Here is a 21,241-nt window from a genome sequence, read left to right on the forward strand (position 1 = left end):
ATAAATAGGTTTTCCTTTTATCTTTTTGGGGAGTTTCTTCCCTCCTCCTTTGCTTTCCCTATTTATTAGGATGTGCTAATCCTATTTTTTTTTCCCTTTATCGTTTAACAAACTTGAAGATTTTTAATTGCGGGTGTTTTCTGCCCCCCCCATTTTATTCGTGCAAGTTCTAAATAAAAGTTTGAAAAAAAGGGACAAACCACAGTTTAGCCATGGTTAAGCCCAGGCATTGTGTGTTCATCTATGTTGTCAGGCTTCCTTCCCTATGATTTGATGGGGATGTGACCCAGAAGACGAAGCCTGCTCCTGAGCTACTGTACACGTGTGAACCAAGCCCCTGTGGTCATGACTTGGGACCCAGGTGCGAATCCGACCTTTTTCCCTTTCCAGGTAGGCTACCTGCCGTTCTTCTTCTATTGAGCCGCACCGCTTTCGCGGACAAACGACAAGCGGACCCTTCAACTCGAAGCATTTTTTTTTTTAAGTTGGGGGAGACCCGCACTAAAGCCCAAAAACGCTGTAGGGCAGGATTCGAACCGGCCACCTAGAGCGGGCTAAAAAGAAGAAGAAGCGGGGTGGGGGGGGAATAGACCAAAGAACGTTCCCGGACCGCTCTCGCTTAAAGCGCTCCTCTGATTGGCTAATCGGAACAGAGCGAGGCCACAAAGTAACCTGCAGCGCAGCGAATCAGCGCCTCCCCTGGCGGCTCGGCCAAGCGTGATTCGTCGTTCTTTCTTTCCAGCTCCACCCACCCCACCCCGCAGGGGAGGGGAGGGGGCAGAGCATCCCGCCCCGCGGCGGCCCGAGCGGCAGTCGCGCATGCGCAGGACCTCCGAGCGGCCTACTCTCCTTCGCTTCCCCTTTCCCCCCCCCCGACCGCTACTGCCACCGCCTTGGCAACCGCCGTCACCGCGCAGGCGCGGGCAGGCGGGCGGGTGCGCGCGCAGCCCCCTCTCCTTTTCCCTCAGAGAGCCGCCGGGCGGGCCAGGCCGGGCCGCGGCCACGAAGAGGCAGGGCGCCGCCGCTGCCGCCCCGCGATTCCCTCGGCATGGGGCGCCGCCGGCGCCGGGGCTGCCGAATCCCGCTGCACCGCCCCGGCCTGTAGCCGGGGGAGGCGGCCTGAGGCCTCCGTCGAGTCCCGCCGCCGCGCCCCGCCGTCCCGCCGGGCATGAGCCGGGCAAGCGGCCTTCCTCCTCGCTGAGCGCCGCCCTCGCCATGGCCCAGGCCGAGAAGATGGAGCTGGACCTGGAGCTGCCTCCGGCCGGGAGCGACGGCGGCGGCCTGAGGCGCTCCAACAGCGCGCCGCTCATCCACGGCCTCAGGTGACTGCAGGGCCCATCCGCCACCGCCGCCCTGCGGGGTGGTGGTGGTGGGGGGGAAGGGCAGAGCCGGGCAGGATGGGCTCTGCAGTCCAGGCGGAGGAGAAGAAGAACGCTCGCCCCGGCCGCCCTCTTCGCTGAGGGGTCGGACTACAACACCCATGCTTCCCAGCCGTGCCGGGTTGAGGCAGGATGGGCTTTTTTCCCCCCTCCTCCTCCTTTCAAAGGGCGCCAGGTTGGAGAAAGCAGGTCTGGAAGCGCCCTCCGTTCCCCCTCTTAAATGGGGTTGTATCTGTCCAGATGTTTGAAAAAGGTGGATTTATTTGAGTTTGTGGGGTCCCTTTTAAGGCAGGGGTGGGCAACTGTGGCCCTTTTACAACCTGTGGACTTCCAACTCCCAGAAGTCCTTTTTTTTAAAAAAAAAAATTAGATCTTTATTAATTATTTACAAATAAAAAAACATATAATGTAATTTTCAGACAGATATCAGTTATATATAGGTACACAACACAAGACATAAAGACAACCACAAAGAAGGACTAACCGGGGGTCGTATCGAACCCCCCCAGATACTTATTAATAGTTACATCCCAGTAGATCCTTTTGTTCAAATAGCGTTGACTATTTTAAATACCAAATGCTATCTCATTATAATTAAGTATATATTTAATACTATATTACTATATATATATAGTAATATATATATATAAAACTATAATACTATATTTATTCTATGTTTGTCCTCTTCTTTAGCCATATATACCAGCGTTCCCAGTTACTGTAGTATATGGATTCTTTTTTGTCTCTTAGGATATACGTTAATTTGTCCAATTCGGCACAATTCAATATCTTATTTATTGTAGATTGATCTGATGGTGTATTTGCATTTTTCCAATGCTTGGCAAGTGCCATTCTCGCTGCTGTTGTAATATGGATGAATAGGTGCCGGTCTTGTTTGCCCACGTCTTTTAGTTTGGCTCAGGAATTCTGGGAGTTGAAGTCCACAGGTCATAAAGGGGCCATATTTGCCCACCCCTGCCTTAAAGGGTCTCTGGGACCGCCAGAACACACAGGAAGGGCCTCTCTGGATTGGGGAGACCTCCAGGTTTTGTGGGGGTGGGGGTGGCAGGTGGTGGTTGTTTTTCTCAGGAAAACAACCTTGTAAGAGTGCCGAGAAGGATGAAAAATCGATATAAATCTGTAATTCCCTTTTTTATTATTATTTTGGGTCAGCAGTCGCTAAACTTTTTTTTTTTTTTGGCCATTGCCCCATCCCTTTCATGCACCACCCGCCCTCAAAATTCAGCCAAGTAATTATTTAATATTATTGATTGATTGATTCAATTTATATGCCATTCATACTTTGGTATATATCTGCTTAGTAGGGCTTTTGGCCCCCCCTAAGCGGTGTTCTTTTTTATACAAAGTCAGTTTATTGCCCCCACAATCCGGGTCCTCATTTTACCTACCTCAGAAGGATGGAAGGCTGAGTCAACCTTGAGCCTGGTGAGATTTGAACTTGCAGTAAATGCAGACAGCTGGCGCTACTTAACAGTACTTTAGTCTGCTGCACCACCAAGGCTCTATTACATAGATTGACAGCAGCCCGCATAGTCTATGCGCAAAATTGGAAGAAGGAAAATTTGCCATCAGAAGAAGATTTAATTAGAAAAATTTTAGAATGCGCAGAGATGGACAAATTAACAAAAGAACTCAAGGAGAAAGAGGATACAGAATATTACACAGTGTGATGTAGGTGGTATGAATGGTTGGAGAATAGGAAAAATGAGAAAGGAATAAAGGAGAGAGGGGAGAAAAAATGTTGAAGATCAACTTCCAATGTAGAAGAAATAAAGAAAGATGGAAAATAATTGTTGAATAAAACAGTTAAAATATGTGTAAATAGATGTAAATAGCAAGAAAGGATCACTTCGAAATAGCTGTAGGAAAAAGTGATATGTATATAAATGTTGTGTGTTTGTGTCTTGTTTTAATGTATTCAAAATAAAAAACTTTTTAAAACAAAATTCAGCCAAGTGAAAAGGATGCAATGACGTTTTAGAAAAAGTGGATTCATGGTGACAACTCAAGGAAAAGAGGGGGGGGTTTCCCCCCACACCTTGCCAAAGAAGTACAGCTGGGAAACCTCCAAAGAGTAATAAAAGATTAAAAAAAAACCAATAATGATGATAATGTATAATTAAAGCAACAAGGTTTATAATAATGTGGCACGTTGAGATGGCCTAGCTTGGTCTAGATCAGTGTTTCTTCACAACTTTGAGAGATGTGGATTTCAACTTGAAGAATTCCCCAGCTGGAGTGACCTAGATTTGCAATGGAAGTTATCAAGATGTGAATCTTTCCCTCCTGGTGCAGAACCACAAAATTAACCAATTCTTTGGGTATCTGCTCAAGGGTTAGGGAAAGGCAGTAATGGGAATATAACGTACGCATTTATGGCACTGGCAATTGATATGGCACCCTGCAGAAACAGTTCTAGCCAAAAGGACAAGTGTCTTCCTTTGCAGCACTTAAGGTGTGTAGTAGAAAAAGGCCACAGACTGAAAAAGGATGGAAGGTAGATTAATGGTGAAAAACAAAGGGATGGAAAAACCGTTGCAGAGTTGTAACAATTCTGCTTTATTTCTTTCCAGTGATAATTCGCAGGTTTTTCAGCCTTATGTCTTACGAACCCGCAGGAACAGCACAACAGTTATGAACCGGCATAGCATGGTGAGTGTTTGGGAGGCACAGAAAGATTTTGGACTTTATACATTGGGAAGGTGATTGGAATTGAAGGACCCCATATGTCAAGGCAAGAGAAGATCATGCTGAAGGCCGAGCTTTAGTGACTGGTATGGGTTGATCCCCTAAGAGGCAGCAGCTAGGTAATGCAAGGGTCAGCTTTGCAGATGGGAGTCCCCTGGAAGTCTACTGTAAGGAGGAATTAGGTTGCAGAAGGGATGGGGATGGAGCCAGGGCAGCAGGCTGGTTTTGGCATAAGAATAACAATCTCTCAATCTTCCTGGAGACCGAGAAATTGGCCTGTGGATGTATTTTTGAATGTGCACATACAAGCACTGGGAAACGCAGGATGGGCAAACATATAATCCTCTTGATTTCACATGTCCAGGACCTAGAATGAAGTTGTCGGCTACATCCTCAGCAGGTGCCCTTCCCAAAGGCTGAGAAATCCAGAGTCTGCAATTTATTTCAGGCTTTTGGTTGGGTTCAACAGCATCAAAAATGCCCCTCTGGATTTTAAAACACATAGTTAACTCTGCAGTTGTGGTTTGCTCTGCCAAAACAAGTTGTGTTGCCTGTTTTGGCAAAAAGCGTTTGAGTTAATGCCCTTTCTTAGCAGTTAAAATACACAGAGCAATAGGCTTTAGTTTGTCATGCATTGGTCATTTTGGAATGTGGGTATTGGCGTGGTTCTGCATGACGGAAGCTGTTAATTCTTCTGCCTTCCAAGGAGAATGAGTATTCCTTCAGTGCTATAAAACGAGGAGGTTTCAGAGCCGCCTACCTTGAAGCACAGGCTGCGTGGTGGTATGCTTCTCCAACATGAAAATAATGCTCCTGAAAGGAAGGAGGTTTTGTTTTGCTTGTGCTTTTTATTTTTGCTGGCTTTTGAAATTAATGTCTTTTTTTTTTTTTTGCAGCTGATATCATCATCTCCGATCCGTATCCCTAGTAGTCGACTCCATCAGATCAGAAGGGTAAGTGAATAAAACAGGTTCCTTTCTTCCATGAAAAGAATATATCTCGGGTTTCTCTGCAGATTCTTTTTTAACGGATTCAAAACATAGCTGCACGATGACATTTTTGGCAACCTAAATTGAACATCACACTTACTCCAAATGTTCTCTCTGTTAGAGCTTTCTTATGTGAAAGCACACACACACACCCAATCCCTTCAGACTGCAGGGATCTCCCGCCTTAGCAACTTTACAACGTGTGGACTTCAACTTGTGAAGCTGCCAAGGCTGGAGATGCAAACGCAGCTTCCAGTTTACACCTGACATTGTGACTGCAAGCAGGCAGTGCTTTGTAGAAGGAATATTCTCACACCCAAGCGATGGTTCAGCTGACCATGTTGCTCCTTTCCACTCTTAACTACACCCTATAACAAAGTGCCAGTCAATTTTAGGCAGAAAGGTACGAGCCCCTGAGACATTAATTCTTCCTCTTCCTCAGGAGGAAGGAGTGGACCTGATGAACAGAGAAACAGCCCATGAAAGGTAGGTGTGATTCAGATGCTCTCTAGAAGTGGCGCCTCTCGTCCTGCTGTGGCACTGATGACCCTTTTTGTGTTTTAGGGAAGTGCAAACAGCAATGCAGATAAGCCAGTCATGGGAAGAAAGCTTGAGCCTGGTAATCTCTTTATACAGATGTTTAATATTTTAATTCCACTCCTTCACTTAACCAGTGAACGTAAGGAGCAAGACAGGTAGCTTAAGGGGAGTGGCCGGTTCACCACTTGGCTTTTCCTTAGAACGGCTCAGCTTTTCTGGTTGCCACATGCCACGTAAACCATAAACGGGATGCTTTGTGTTCCCAGAGCGACAACGACTTGGACAAATCTGAAAAATCTTCCTCTCCAAAGAGAATAGACTTCATTCCTGTTTCTCCTGCTCCTTCACCCACCAGAGGTATAGGAAAGGTAGGTCAGAGAGATCTGGAGAAGTTCCCCTTCCCCTCATGTCCACGGATCACGCTGATGAATTTCTCATTTCTGTCTTTTCAAATCCCATGCACATTTTCTGCTTTTCCTTCCTAGCAATGCTTCTCACCGTCTCTGCAAATGTTTGTGAGCAGCAACGGATTGCCTCCGAGCCCTATTCCTAGTCCCACGAGGAGATTTTCAAAGTGAGTTGAAGTGTTTGAAGTGTCGAGGCCTTCTTAATAATAATAGTTTAGTCGTCATCAAAAGGTCCGCATGACATTCCTTGAAATGAGGGTGAGGAAACTCTTTCTAGGCAGTGCAGTGGAACAACAAAGCTGCAACTTGCTGTCTTTTTCTTAAGTGTGACTACAAGTTCACAAGAACATCTGTCTCTTGTAGATGTCTCCTTTGTCAGAAAAGTTTGCAAAATGATTCATAAACAAATTATTCTGCTAGTTTTTGTTTGGTAAGTGCCAGAATGGTCTCGGGCAGTTGCCGTACCCAGTCAGCAGGTAGAACTAACAAGACAGGAATAGATAATGTAGGAAGGTAGAGGAAGGTCCAGGACGGTAGAAATCTGGAAAATCAAGCTTTGCTTTTTCAAGAATTATACTCCATCAGGTATCTAGTTTGTGAAACATAAGAAACACCTCAGTCAGGTGTAAATCTATAAACCTACTTCAGTCACATATAAATCTAGCTTTCTTTTGTAAGAATTAAACACAGTCAGGTACTTGCTTGTGAAACTTAAAGAAACGCTACATGTATCTTAACTTTAATTTCTTTCTTGGCCCCTCTACATGTCCTCTATAAGAAATCTTGTCCATTCTGTCCAGATTAGTTGCTTCCAAATGTACTACAACTCCCAGAAATCTTTGGTTACATTACTTTTTAAGGCTGGCAAAAAGTGGGGTCTTCTATTTCTGGAGTTCATACATAATTATAGTCTTAAAACAGACACTGATCTTAAAATAATTCAGGGGTGTGTTTTCCTTACAACCTTCAGAGTCTTCAAACATCCTAGAAAGATAATACTCTGACTTTGATTTTAGCAGGAGGAGTCAGAGTCCAATCAACTGTATCAGGCCCAGCGTACTTGGTCCCATTAAAAGGAAAGGTATGTAATGCTTCCAAAATATTGTCCAGTACATCAGATATTAGACAGCACAAGGATCTTCCCCCAGCTGGTCGTTGCTATATATTTAGGACAGAGAGCCTATTTAATCGATCACTTCCTGCTGATGGAGTGATCTCAATTTACAGAGACATCTGTGTGAAGTTCTTGGACACAGGCTGATATATTTGACCACAGAGAATAACCTCCCTTGTATTTCCGCGTGATGGAAGTCTATCATTCTTCTATGTTCTAAGGAGAATGCATATTCCTTCAGCGCTATAAAATAAGGAGATTTCAGGGCCACCAGCCTTGGAGTAAAGGCTGAATGGTAGTATATTTCTCCTACATTAAAAACACGAGTCTTGAATTTTGCTCCTGTTTTACATGGTCTCTAGCTGATTCCAGTAGGGCTGCGAAAGCAACCTTCCACAAATCTGCTCAGCAAGAAGCCGAAAAATTTTTGGATTTTGGTCTTGGATCACACAAACAAGAATTCTCAAGAGAGGGAGATGGTTGTTGACAATCTCTCTCTCGCTCCCTAAGCAGAAAATAGAAACTTGTTTATCCTTTTCTGCTTGATTAAGACGGGGGAAAAAACCCTGTAAAAGATTGGATATAAACTTGGAATGTTGTTGGAGCTTGCAGGAGAATTTCTTTGGAAAAGAAGGAAGGGTTAACCCTCCCTCCTTTTGAAAAACAGCCATGTACTCTGGGTAGTTTGCCAAGGCTTATTTTTCAGAAGGAGACTAGGAGGGACACTTCCTACCTGCTAAATGTCAAGAATAAGGCACCCTTTATGTGTTCATAGCACAATTCTCCCAGTTCGCTTTGTTCTTAACAAAGCTTTGATTTTCTGTGCTGTACTGATATTATCTCTCTCCCGTGGCAAAGCGTGTCCATCTGAAGTAGATGATGGGACAACCTCTCTTAAAAAGCTTCCTTTTCAAATTTAATAAGAACGGCTTGAATTCCCACAGGTGAAATGGAAACCGAAAGCCAGCCAAAGAGACTTTTCCAAGGAACCACGAACATGCTTTCCCCTGATGTCACCCACCTGACTGACCTCAGTTCATGGTAAATTATTTCTGCAGAAAGGTTGCTTAGAATATGCCGCCTTCTTACGAGTGGGCTGCCAAGGCAGTTGTGGCCTCTGCTCCTTACGGTTTCATACAGCGTGCGTAATTTTTATGACCCATACTGAGAAATTCATGGATCAAGCAAGAAGAATCACCCTGAGATTTAAGAAAGGGCTACAAAGTGTTGGCCAGATGTTTGCTTCCAGGACAAAAGTTCTGAAATTCAGTCAGTGGTGTTTCTCAGGCTGAACTGGGACACCGTCTTGTCTGATCCTCTGAAAAGCTGCCACCAGTCAGCAGCTTCCATTGGGGCAAAGTGTTGATTCTTTGAAGTCCTGTCTTTTTGGTGTCCGTTATGGTACCTTAGTTTCCCACTTGGCTCCTCGAGCAAGTAGGAACGAGAAAATAAATCCGACAACTGCAGAAGTTTAGGGTTGCCAGTTGAAGAAATTTCTCTGCCTTGTGACTGGGGTGAATCACAAAACCAATCTTAAATCTGGATGGTCAGTCCCATCTGGGGCTGGGATTCCAGCATCACCCCCCACCCCTGATTTTGCAGTGAAATAATTCACACCATGAGATTGAGGTGACCTGCTGGAGCTCCTGAATGGATTAAATGCTTCAGAAGCCGTTCAGTCAAACTTGTTTGAGCAAAGGAAAAAGTGAGTTGCGGGTGCATAAAAGAGAAAGAGAAGACAGGGTTTGTGTATGTAACATTCTGGAAAGAAGTCTAGATTGAAAAGAGAAACATCCGATTTTTTCCCTCCACCTCCTGTCAGGTCTCAACTCCGAGTAAAAGAAGAGGCAAACTTAGTATCCTTTGCAGGTGTCAAACATGAAAATCATTTGAGTGATGCTAATTAATTTAAGAGATAAATAATATTTATTTAATAATATGAGCCGCGGTGGCGCAGTGGTTAGAATGCAGTATTGCAGGCTACTTCTACTGACTGCCAGCTACCAGCAATTTGGCAGTTTGAGTCTCACCAGGCTCAAGGTTGACTCAGCCTTTCGTCCTTCCGAGGTGGGTAAAATGAGGACCCAGGTTGTTGGGGGCAAGAGGCTGACTCTATAAACCGCTTAGAGAGCGCTGGAAAGCAGTATATAAGCCTAAGTGCTATTGCTATTTAATGTAATGTTCCTTCCTCCCTCCCATTTACTTCTCCAGTAAGGGGCTGCAGGCATCCCTGACAATTACTCTCCTTCGGGATATTGTTTAAGGGCTGTTCTGCAAAAGGGCAGCTGCCCCATCCTTTTATTCAAAGTCTACTTGAATAAAACAGCATGTTTTCCCCTATTTCTTCCCAGTTTGTCTTCGGATATCCTGGATGGGAGCACCAGCAGCATCAGCTCTTCCTCCGACTCCTTGGCCAAAGGCAGCACCACCACCGAATCGCCCCTCGCATGCTCCAACTCCTGCTCTTCCTTCCTCTTGATGGACGACCTTTCACCCAAGTGACTTTTCCCAGGGCGGGGTCGACGTCTGTCCATTCTCTGTCCTCTCGCTCTGCATACGTGCTGAGAAAATCCACAGAAAATAAATCCTCCAGGACCTGAGGATTTTAAGTACTGAGTGGAAATATGAAAGCGACTTTAATTCTTAGCAACTTCTCCGACTGGTTTTGATGATCTTTACTCTTTCAACCGACACGTCAGGCCCTTAAGGATAGGTCTTTTTGGCTGTCTGGTTTTGCAGCTTTTTGTTTTTAAATCCAACCCGATATTTTACCCGTATCTGTTGAAATCATTACTATCTTTGCTTTCAAAGAAACCGCAATGCTTTTTAGAATTTTTCAAGACAAGCACCTAATTTATATTAGTGTGAAAATGGTAGGCGGGGAAGCCTTTCGCTGTTGCTATCATGGTCGTGGGTTCTGGAGGTAAAGGATGGGGGTGAGAGAATTGTTAGAAAACTGTCCTTGTTCAACGTGCTTTTTTTTTTTTTTAAAGAATAAGCTAGATTGCTCTAGAAATTCATTTAGGGGGAAGAAATGAACTGTTTCTGCTGGACAACGGCACATTCTGTGCCCCCTCTCCCCTCCCCTCCATTCACAATACCCCTAAAGAATTATTTCATAGTAGGAACTTCTTTATTTCTCAGTTGCATCTTCTACTTTTTCGTTTCCAGAGAAGAGGAAGAGGTTGCAAAATTGCCCTTCGTGGTTGAAGCAGCAGCGGCTGCCGCCGTCGTCACCTCTGAGAACCAAAACACTTTGTGAAGGCTGGCTCCGTTGCAGCCGAGTATCCGTAGCAGACGGAGGAAGATTTAACTCACCTGCTGTTTCTGGGCTTGTACAGAGATGGCTTCCAAGGCTGCAGGGATGACCAGTTGCAAAAATATTTTTGGGGGGGGAGAAGGGGAAAGGGGCAATTGTTTGGGCTATCAAGTAGAATATGTCAAATAGTCGGTGTCTCCCGCGGCACTGAGCAACGTTTGTGCCTTAGGAGACCTAGTAAAAGAATGGAAGAATGTAAGCAAAGGACCTGGGTGGAGAGGAAAGGCTTTAAGGGGAGGGGGCTCGTACCAGGTGCTTCTGTCCTCCTGCTGCTCTTTGGTGGCTCCTGAGGGGCTGGAAGGGGAGAAGATCTTCCCAGCTCTTCAGGGTCAGGTTTGCCTGGAAGGCAGCAGCCACAAGGCAAGCTTAATGGCCAGGAAGGCTCCCTGTTTGTTGGGCTCGAAACACTTGTTGGTCTGTAAGGAGCTTACCTTTAAACCAGGAGGCGGGATAAACCTGTAGTAGCTTAGCTCAGTTTGGGCTACAGCAAATGGTTTATTTACTTCTTGAGATCTAACCAGGCTTAACCAACAGAAAAGAGATCCACTTGTAATCTACTGTGTTATGCTATTTATTATTTATAACTGTAAAAAAAAAAAAAGTCTGGTGTTGAATTATAGTATTTTTTTATGATTGAAACCCTTTTTTATGTTTTGTGAGTGCTGGCTAGTCTGTATTGAATAGGCAACCTTGTCTGCCAAAAAAAACCCCCAACCCAATGTATGCTTCCCTTTTTGAATGTTTGTGAGTATCCACACGCTCTTTTTGTCAAAATCCAAGTTTGGGGAGGGGGGTTTCTCCCCCCTGCCCCCTTTGGGTAAGATAATAGCACTGAATTTGACATGGGATTGTGCTGACCTGCAAGGCACAGGAATCTGCCAATGTTTGCCTATCTAAGAAGGGGAGGGGGAAAGACCCATAGAGAAAGACTTTCATTTTCCGTACTTTTAGCATTTTGGTTTTGAAAGTGTTTGTTTGGAATTGTAATAAGTACTACATTCGGGCAAGCTGTGCCTCCGTTATTGTGATCTCACTATGGAGAGTTAGTTTCCCCACTTCCAATAAATATTGTAAGATATTCACTGGTACCTTTCCTTTTTAAGCAGCACGAATCCTTCCGTGAACCGCGTATATGCTTCTACGGACACCTGTTGCTACTGCTTATTTGGTACTTGAAGCGTTGGGCAGGGGATTTTTATCTGTTGTCGTTTTTCTCTTCCAATACTTTTTATTGCTCTTGCTCTTCTGTTTGAAAAATAAGTTCAATGCGAAAGTCATTGTGCAGTTTTGCTGTATCTCGCATTCAAATGCCATTGTCGGCAGAAAATTCAAACTGCCTATTTTTAGTTGGTTTTTAATTCCTTTTGGTCTCTCTGGGTACTCCTCGACTTAAGGACCACTGCAACCGTCATAGAAGTGAGACAGTTGTCAAGCATCCAAATATCAGTCACATGACTGTAGAGATGCTGCAACGGTCATAAGTGTGAAAAATGATCGTAAGTCACTTTTTCAGTGCCGTTGTAACTTCGAAAGTTCATTAAGAGGACTGTTGTAAGTCAGGGACTACCTGTATTTACAAGCATCAAGTCTTGAAAACACTTTGGCTTCTACAGCTATTAGAATGTGCCTGAATGACAAAGCCAAAATACAGTGTGATCTAAATTTCAACCTTTTTTTTTTTTCCTGTTATTTGTCTACAATCCTGTCAACCTTTTCTCGAACCTCTATTGTGTGTCTTCAGCCAGGAGCTCTCAATTCACAGATCCCCTGCTGATATTCAGTGCATTGTGGAATTGCTGGCAAAAATTAAAGAAATTAACATGGTTTCAGCTATGCACATTATACTATATATAATAGGTAGTCGTTATCTTTATGACTATAATTGAGTCCGGAGTTACAGTTGTAAAGCCAGACATCATTTGACTGGACCTGATTTTTCAACTTTTCTTGCAGCTGTCATTAAGCAAATCCACCCAGCAGCAATTTTTTGCCAGAAGCGCGGGGGGTGGGGGTGGGGTTAGGGTTAGGGTTAATTGTAACCCCCCAAAAAATTGCAGTCACATAATTGTGGTACACTGCAAACCGCCCTAAAGGTCTGTGCGCCTATTGTCCCTTTGAAATTGGGTCATAAGTAGCTTTTGACAGGTCTGTCACAACGAGTTGCTAAACAACCGATCCTAAGCTGAAGGACTATCTGTAATACGAGAACCAAGCAATAACTTGGCCTTGTATCTGATCCATTTCTGTGGCCACAAGAGGGCACAAAACAAGTTGAAAATAGCTTTAAACATCTACTGTGTCGTATACGTTGGTTTGAGAAAGTGGTCACCAGAACAAATCTTGTTTGCACCGAGGGAACCATAAAATGTTGTGTGTTTGCAGCGAACCCTCTGGAAACAGCCTCGGAGAGATTGTGGTTGTTGGCAACTGTTTTTCTTGCTACTGTGTTGTGGGGTATGCTATGTGAGTTTGTCTAGCCAGATGCATAAGCAGACCTAATTCTAGAATTTCAGAGAATTTGTTTCCAACATCTTTTACTTCTCCTTCCTACTGAGCTGCATTGCGTTGGCTTGTTTTAGTTACCACTGGAACTTCAAAGCTGCAGTGACTGACATGCCATCAAGTCACTGTTGATTCTTGACCAGATAGGTAAATGTTCTTCAGAATGACCTGGTCCTTCCTGGTCTTCTAATGGCATTGCAATTTTCATCTATGTCCAGCTAATCCTCCTTCCTTTCTCCCAGCATTAGAGCTTCTCCAGAGAGCCAGATCTTCTCAGAAATGTGTCCTTAGTTGGATCATTTGAGCCTGCCTGGATTGATAATCCTGGGTCAACTTGTTGGGTGACCCATTGGTTTGCTTTCTTGGCCCTCCGAGGTATTCTCAGAAGCCTTCTCCCAACACCCAAAGTTTAAAGCAGGAGTGTCACTAGTCTCCTTCCTCAAAGTCTGACTCTCCCTTCCACAGGATTAGTTTCCGTGGAAAATTGTTCACAACAATAAGGTCGCTCTGACCTCGTTTCCAGTTCTGCTTGGCATCGAAGGACAATAAGCTTAATGGAGGTGGTCATCTTCGTGTCGTTGTGTCATGACTGGCATCTCCACCTCCAGGTTTCCTCTCTTTTCCCCTTCGGTTTCTTTATACTAAAATTGGGGCATATCTGAGGCATACAGTAGTGGCCAAAATTGTAAGTCCTTTTTTCAGTGCCATTGGCGACTTTGAAGGGTTGCTAAATGAATTGTTGCAAGTCAAGGACTACCTGTAGAAACTCGGTGATGTTTGCCCCGTGCACCGTTCCTCCACAGCAGCTGTGCTCCTAATGCTCCGTGGCCTTCCATACCAATGGGGAATTTTGCTTTCCTTGCACCTCATTCTTCCGGTCTGTTGTATGTCTCTTGCAGAAGGCTTCTCCAGAGCTGTCCGGCTCCAGAAATGTTTCCTAAGCAGGCTTATCTGCAGCAGGACCAAAGCTAAATTGGGAGCAACTGTACCACAGCATCTTGGGCGTAGAGTCTCGCACAAGTCAGCAATTTTATCATGGATGATTCATGCTTTTTCCAGCCATGCCTTTTCCTCTCTTGCTCGCTCCCTCCCTCCCGCGCTGCAGACACCGGTCCATCTGTTCAGGATTCTCCCCTTCAGGGGAAGTTCATAATTGTATGTGTGTGATAACAAGGCTTGAGTTACAGAAACGAAGTCGAAAACCAGCCCCGTTCCTTCCACCGCCGAATTCTCCCTCTAGCGGCTTCTTCCTGCACTGCCGCCATTCCTATGAAAGGTCCCTCCCGGGCAGGATTCCCTTGCGATGTCATTTCTCAGCTGGCCCTTCAGAAGGTAAGGGTCAGCTTGAAGAAATTGACTATCCCAGTGGTGTCCAAGCAAGCGTTACCGATCAGCAAGCCACGAACGAGGTTGGCATTAGCCAAAAACGAGCGGTTAAAACGCAGGAAGTGGGTGGTAGACCACAGTGACGTCACGCAGCTGGTGGTGCTATTTTTACTCCCCTGGGTAATTGTAAACTCAGAGCGAAAGGTAACAGGGAGAAGGAGGAGGGATTTGAAGGGATGGGAGATGGGGGCATGAGGTTGAAACGACAGGCCAGTTTTAAGCCAGGGGGTTGCTTACTTGAGGGAGAATCTAGAATAAAATGAGTTGGAAGAGACCTTGGAGATCATCTAGTCCAGGCCCCTGCTCAAGCAGGAGAACCTATACCATCTCAGACAAGTGACTGTCTAGTCTTTTCTTAAAAACCCCCAGTGATGGAGCACCCACGATTTCTGGAGGCAAGCTGTTCCACTGGTTAATTGTCCTCGCTGTTAGGAAGTTTCTCCTTAATTCTAGGTTGCTCCTCTCTTTGGTTAATTTCCAACCATTGTTTCTTGAAATTTGCACGCATCTGGTAAAGAAGGAACGGAAGTCATCTAGATGCATTAGAAAATTAGGTTAGTGGATCTGTATCAAGACTCGAGTCAAAACTCAAGAAATCTCGGTTGAACCTACGGAGGGTTTGCAAGTCCCCATTGTTCCTTGGGGAACAAGCTTCTGCTTTACAAGTGGGGTAACCCTTGAGTTGTTGCGTTTTTCCTTGAAAACATTTCGCTTCTCATCCAGGAAGGCAAGACGAGAAGTGACAGATGGAAACTAATCAAGGAAAGAAGCAACCTAGAACTAAAGAGGAATTTCCTGACGGTGAGAAAAATCAACCAGTGTAAAAAGCTTGCCTCAGAACTTGTGGGTGCTCCATCACTGGAGGCTTTTAAGAAGAGACTGGACAACCATTTGTTCTGAATGGTATAGGCAGTGGTGGGATTCAGCCAGTTCGCACCTATTCGGGAGAACCGGTTGTTAACTTTCTAAGCAGTTTGGAGAACCGGTTGTTGGAAGAAATCTCCTTTTGTGTTTTTCCACTTTACAGGGCTAATCCTGTAAGGAAGGCAGGAAGGAAACATTCTGGTGTTATTTCTAGCCTAATCTTTATTGCCCTGCTTACAGAAACTGCCTCTCCGGTTAACCCTTATTACATTGTAACAGCTAAGACGAAGAGCCCATCGACGTTGAGTTGGCCACGATCACATGACCGAGCCACGCCTGCCCAGCTGGTCATTAGGGCAGAGAACCGGTTGTTAAATTATTTGAATCCCACCACTGGGTATAGGGTAAGGTGGTCCAAACTTGGGAACTTGTAAGACTTGTGGACTTCAACTACTAGAATCCCCCAGCCAGGATGGTAGTATAGAGTCTTGACCAGGAGGTTGAAGACCTCCAAGGTCCCTTCCGACTCTTGTTATTCCGTTCCAGCTACTGAAGAATTGAGAGCTGAACCGAAGAAGCTTCTTGGACGAGAAGAGAAAGGTCTTCAAGGAAAAACAAAACCCTGTTGCCTTTTGGAAAAGCACTTTTGGGACAACCATGATCTGGGTATCTTGAGAACTTCCACAGACACTTGAGTAAGTGTTTTGTCTCTGCGTGTCCCACCAGTCGAGAGATAAGCAGCTCCACTTCAACAACGCCTGGCCTTGATTCCCAACTGCTGAAAACGTGCAACAAACCGATACGGAGGGAGGCCGTGGACTCAGCCTCTTTCCACGTTTTTTTAAAATTTTATTTACGGGCTTGTGGGTTTACGCACCCAAGTTCTATCCCGGTGGACATCCTGTTCGTTCGTCACTATCTTGAACCCATCCACTTTGCAAACGCTGACCTCCCTCCAACCGTACACTTTTAACTCTTTTTTTTCTTCTTCTTTATTGGTTCGATTTATATTTATTTATTGGTTCGATTTATATGCCACCCTTCTCCGGAGACTCAGGGCGGCTTACAATGCGTTAAGCAATAGCCTTCATACTTTCGTATATACCTGCTTAGTAGGGCTTTCGCCCCCCCCTCCCCAAGCGTTCTTTTTTTTTATACAAAGTCAGCTTATTGCCCCACAATCCGGGTCCTCATTTTACCTACCTCGAAAGGATGGAAGGCTGAGTCAACCTTGAGCCTGGTGAGATTTGAACTCGCAGTAATTGCAGGCAGCTGGCAGCTAAGTGCTACTTAACAGCACTTTAGTCCGCTGCGCCACCAAGGCTCTTCTTTTTTCTGCTGGAAAAGTGCAGGTAACATTTATAAGGTAGATCAGGCAGCTTGTAAGGTCGCCTCCGTTTAGAGCATTGAGAAAAGGGATGTTTTTACTATAGACGAGAACTCTCGGAAAGGGGCTCCGTAGCTTATTTTTCTCTACCCCTCTCGGGTGCAGGTCAAAAGTTTAGCCATTTAAAAAAAAAAACAGAGTGCATCCACCACACACCATTGTATTTTTGGCTGCGTTCACCACCGTCTCCAGAGGTTTCTGTTCATAATAAATATAAATATAGATTTCCACGGGCTCACAGCTGGTGCAGAAGTCAAAGTTGACTGGATCTGCAGGCCAGAGGAAACGGGAGGCTGCAAGTGGAGAGCACACACCTCCCGGGAGAAACGAAGGGCACGAATGAATTTTAAAAAGCAATGTTGAAGGCACCGGACTGTGTGTGTGTGTGAGACTTCTCAGGATCTTTGTTTTGTGGTTTTCCCTCCGAGTAAGGCTGCAACTGGCGGGTTTTTAACAAAACGGCAGGATGAAGAAGGAATGTTTTGGCCTTAAACGGACCCAGGCAGGGGTGGGATTCAACTTGCTTTCCCTACCGGTTCGCAAATGTCAGCATGTGCCCAGCCTCAAAAACGTGCCTCAATAGGATGGCATAGAGCAGAGGTCACCAACTGGTGGTCCGTGGACCACTGGTCATGTGTGAGAAAATTTTGGTGGTCCGCAGAAAAATTATTTGCATTTTTTATATTGCACTAAATCAGGTGCTGGGCTGAATACGTGCAATGAATGTGTTGCTGCAGAGTCTCCCCCTTCGGGGTCTTTTTGTGCGGGTCCGAGGGGGGCAGAAATTCCGACTTGAGGTCTGCTTCGGCCTCCTGGTGGGGCTTTGGGCGAAGGCTGGAGGGAAGCGCCGCTGGTGGCAAAGAGCCGGAGGGCCTCGTTCCAGTGGGACTGCTTCATGGCCTGGAACTGGCTGACCATCTCAGCCCGCTGAGCCTCCAGGTGCTGATACCTGGCCTTGTACTCCCGCAGGTCTTCCCTCTGCTTGGAAAGCCTATGCTCCTAGTCCTCAGTGAGGTGCTTCTGCTGAGCTGCCTCCTCGGTCAGATCCAATTTGAACTGAGCTGTTTTGCCAACTCTTTCTCGTGGTGGCTGCTTAGTTCCAACAACTGCTTTCTGTTGGGGCCCTAAGGAGCCCGGGTGGGGAGGCGAGGAGTGGCTGGGTGGGGTGGGGCAAGGAGAGGCCAGCGAGGTGCTCCTCGATGTGAGTGACATCGAGTTGACCACGCCCACCCAGTCACATGACCACCTAGCCACGCCCACCCAGCAGGTCATTAGGCAGATCATAGTAGAGGTCCGTGGGATTGAAAATTATGAATTTAGTGGTCCCTGAGGTCCAAAAGGTTGGTGACCCCGGCACACCTGCGATTTCTGCTACCGGTTCACACAATCCGGTCCGAAGCGGCTGAATACCACCTCTGGACCCAGGGGAGGAAAATATTTTTCTGGCTCAACCTTTAGTAGGACTGGAAGAAAAGCTGACGTTTCATTTCCCCCATTCGTTTCTGTATCCGACAGGTCCTTTCATAATTGGTTTCATCGTTACGGCTCCTCCATCGTTGAAGCGACAAGGTGAAAATGGGCATGATTGTTAACGTCGGGACAGAGACGGGATGACAACGCAGGAGCCAATGGGGACATAACACAAGTCACTGGTTTAAGTCTAGTCTTCACTCCCTATAAGTAGAAATGAGATCGTTGGGCCTTAAAACATAATAGTATTTCATTTAAGCTCAGTAAATCTTACAGAGATGAGCTTGGGACAAAATAAACATGGTAATCTTTCAATTACTGTAAGACTCCTTATAATTGGAAAACTACTTTGGTATATTGGCGTGGGTGCTGGTCTAAAAAACAGGAGACAACAGTTCTGAGTTCTAGTTCTGCCTTTAGGCCTGAAAGCCAGTTGGGTAAGTTTGAGCCAATCACCAGGAAATTCTGAGTTCTAGTCCCGCCTTCGACATGAAAGCTGGGTCGGTGACTTTGGGCCAATCCCTCCCTCTTAGCCCAACCCACCTCACAAGGTTGTTGTTTGTTGTGGGGAAAAATAGAAGAATAGTATGTTGAGCTGAGTAAATATTTTTTTAAAAAAAAATGGGATAAAAATCCAATACTGCTAAATTAGCACAATTTAAAATAAAACACTAATAAACTTAATGGATCCCCCACACTCCAATTATATTAAGCATTTTAGGAATTAAACCTTGGGAGTGACAGAATATGTTATATTCTAGAAAGCTTTCTAGGGAAATCTATCAGCAAACGGTGACTTACACAGGAGGAGAGCTTTTCTACTAATTTTGCAAAGGCGAGTAAACTAAGCTGAAAGAGATCTAAAATTAGGATCACTATGACACAGGTAAGAGATTAATTGGTATTGTTGTTGTTATGCTCAGTCAGCTAGATGTTTAGACTGGATTGGACAGTTTAATCCAGAGGTCTTCAACCTTAGCAAATTTAAGACTTGAGGACTTCAACGCCCAGAGTTCCTCAGTCAGCAAACTGGCTGAGGGATTCTGGGAGTTGAAGTCCGTAAATCTTAAAAGTTGCCAAGGTTGGAGACCCCTGGTTTAATCCAACTACTGAGTCCTTCCCAAGGAGAATTGACAGGCAGCTTTGTTTGATGGTGTTCAAGATCTTCTCGTAGGATGTCAGTTGTTGCAAGCAAAGCTGCCTTTTGCAATTGACGGAGGGTGATTTTTGTCAATGCCGCTGGGGTTCGAGTGGTGGCTGCAGGTATCTTGGCGTACCCTCACTTTGGCTTTCTTTTGCCACAGTCGTCCTACTTCTATTTTCCGATCTTGGTGTTTGGTGACTTCACCTCTTCTCTTCTGCTTGTGTTGTTATTTATCTCTTCACAACAAACGGGAAATCACCCTGCCAGTTCTTTAGCTGGTGTCGGCCTTCGAGGGCAGCAATAACTTTACTTTTAGCCGTTTTGGCAAGTGGCATGTCTTGAATTGCAGGGAAGATAAATTCCCAAAATTGCAATGAGCTAGAAAGCCATTCCTGACACAAGACAAAATAACGTGCAACCTACGGACAAAAAAGCATGTGCAGATAATTACACCATTTCAAACAAACAAGCACCAAAGCCCATTTGCGTCGGTCGGGGTGCGGGGGAGATTGAAATTAGGTGAAGCTGCACAGAAACATTCTTTGGTTTTAATTCACGTTAATCCCTCTGAGGCAAAGTCTGAATTCTTCCAAAGCAGGAAGATAACAGCCCAAACAGCCAGCAGGAAGTTGTTCCTTTACTCAGTTTCGTGTTTAGCTAAATAACATCTTCCTCTTTTCTTTTTCTTTTTTTCTTTTTCCTCCCTCTGGTTTTTGACGGCAGAAAGAAAAACAACTGGGCGGCCAGATCATCTCGAAAAAGGAAGTTAGAAGAACAGCAGAGCAACCGGAGGCCGGCTCCTCGGTGGCTTTTAACGGACAGAATAAAAGCCTTAAAAAGCAGGAGATTTTGAGTTGGGGATGGGAAATCAGGGAGGGCTGGGAAATAAAATTTGCACGGGGTAGAAGAAGTTCCTCGCTTTTGCTGATCGGGGAAGAAAAAAAATAAGTTGCACAACCACAGCCTTATCAAACCGTTTTCCTTACTCCTTCCATTATGACTCACTCCCAGCCCACAATTTATCCGTGGAAGTTATTAGGGAAGGACCTTCCCTTCAGCAGCTACTCCAAAAAAACCTGCAGTTTTCAGCATTTCACCCCCTACAGAAGAGATCGCGGCAACTACTGGGGTCTCGGCACCTGCAGCGTGTGCGTGAAGCAGTTCGCTGCTCTGGACAAGGACAGAAATGGTGTAGGGTCTGCTTGTGGGCGGAGGGTTGGACTAGATGACCTACAAGGTCCCTTCCAACTCTCGTTAATCTATGTTCAGCTTTTGGCTTTAGGTCCTCAAAGGTTTCTCAACCTCAGCCCCTTTAAGAGGTGTGGACTAGGAGTGAAATGCTACCAGTTTCCCCGAACCGGTAGCGATGGCAGCGGGTGGTTCGGAGAACGGGTAGCGATGGCAGTGCGAGGCTCCGCCCACCCACCTGGTCGTCATTACTTCCTGGTTTTAACCAGGAAGTAACCTGTTTTATACCCTCTGCACATGCGCAGAGGGCCGTGCGTGCATGTTAAGCGCATGCACTTCCGAACTGGTAGGGAAGGTAAGTAGATTTCACCCCTTGTGTGGACTATCAATTCCCAGAATTCCCCCTCCCCTGGGGAATTCTGGGAGCCAAGGTTGGACAATCCTTGGCATAGGTGGAGTTGCCAACTGAACATGACCCGAATCCAGGACACGAAGCTGAGCGAGGAGAAAGGCCAGTCTGGATGCAAAAGAGATGCCAACTCATAAGAGAAAAGAGGCCGAGCCGAGTTGAGTCCAATTGCCATTACAAGCTACTCCTCGGCGTACGACCACAATTAAGCCCGAAATTTCTGTCGCTAAGCGAGACAGTTATTGTGAGTTTTGCCTCATGTTACGACACTTCTTGCCATGCTTGTTAAGTGAATCACTGCAGCTGTTACAATTAGTCACACGCTTCCTCATTGACTTCGCTCGTTGGAAGGTCGCAAAAGGGGGATGGCGTAACCCCAACCGTCATAAATGCGAGCTGAGTTATGCAGAGCGTCTGGATTTTGATCATGGCCA

At 45.5% G+C, this 21,241-nt stretch overlaps 1 protein-coding gene and 2 non-coding genes across 7 annotated transcripts; all 3 read left to right on the forward strand.

Moving 5' to 3' along the window:
• The first annotated feature begins 795 nt into the window (after nt 1–795).
• Nucleotides 796–11,535, forward strand: PABIR2 (PABIR family member 2). 5 transcript variants are annotated; one of them, XM_087877609.1, is made up of 10 exons: nt 796–1,322; nt 3,974–4,052; nt 4,985–5,041; nt 5,520–5,563; nt 5,642–5,696; nt 5,884–5,985; nt 6,103–6,191; nt 7,041–7,105; nt 8,083–8,179; nt 9,490–11,535. In XM_087877609.1, exons 1-10 carry the CDS (start codon nt 820–822, stop codon nt 9,638–9,640), a joined length of 1,242 nt encoding a protein of 413 aa, XP_087733735.1. In that variant the 5' UTR covers nt 796–819; the 3' UTR covers nt 9,641–11,535. The 5 variants fall into 5 exon arrangements, with proteins under 5 accessions (XP_087733735.1, XP_034297541.2, XP_034297542.2 ...); XM_034441650.3 differs by having other exon boundaries at nt 7,044–7,105; XM_034441652.3 differs by having other exon boundaries at nt 922–1,568.
• LOC117679677 (small nucleolar RNA U109) lies at nt 4,757–4,890 on the forward strand. Its single transcript, XR_004595435.1, has one exon. It is a non-coding gene; the product is annotated as a small nucleolar RNA U109 (small nucleolar RNA).
• On the forward strand, nt 7,322–7,455 carry LOC117679676 (small nucleolar RNA U109). The gene has a single exon (XR_004595434.2). It is a non-coding gene; the product is annotated as a small nucleolar RNA U109 (small nucleolar RNA).
• Nucleotides 11,536–21,241: the final 9,706 nt, after the last annotated feature.

The sequence above is a fragment of the Pantherophis guttatus genome, chromosome 12, assembly GCF_059756535.1.
Source record: "Pantherophis guttatus breed Tessera chromosome 12, ASM5975653v1, whole genome shotgun sequence".
Taxonomy (NCBI): Eukaryota; Metazoa; Chordata; class Lepidosauria; order Squamata; family Colubridae; genus Pantherophis; species Pantherophis guttatus.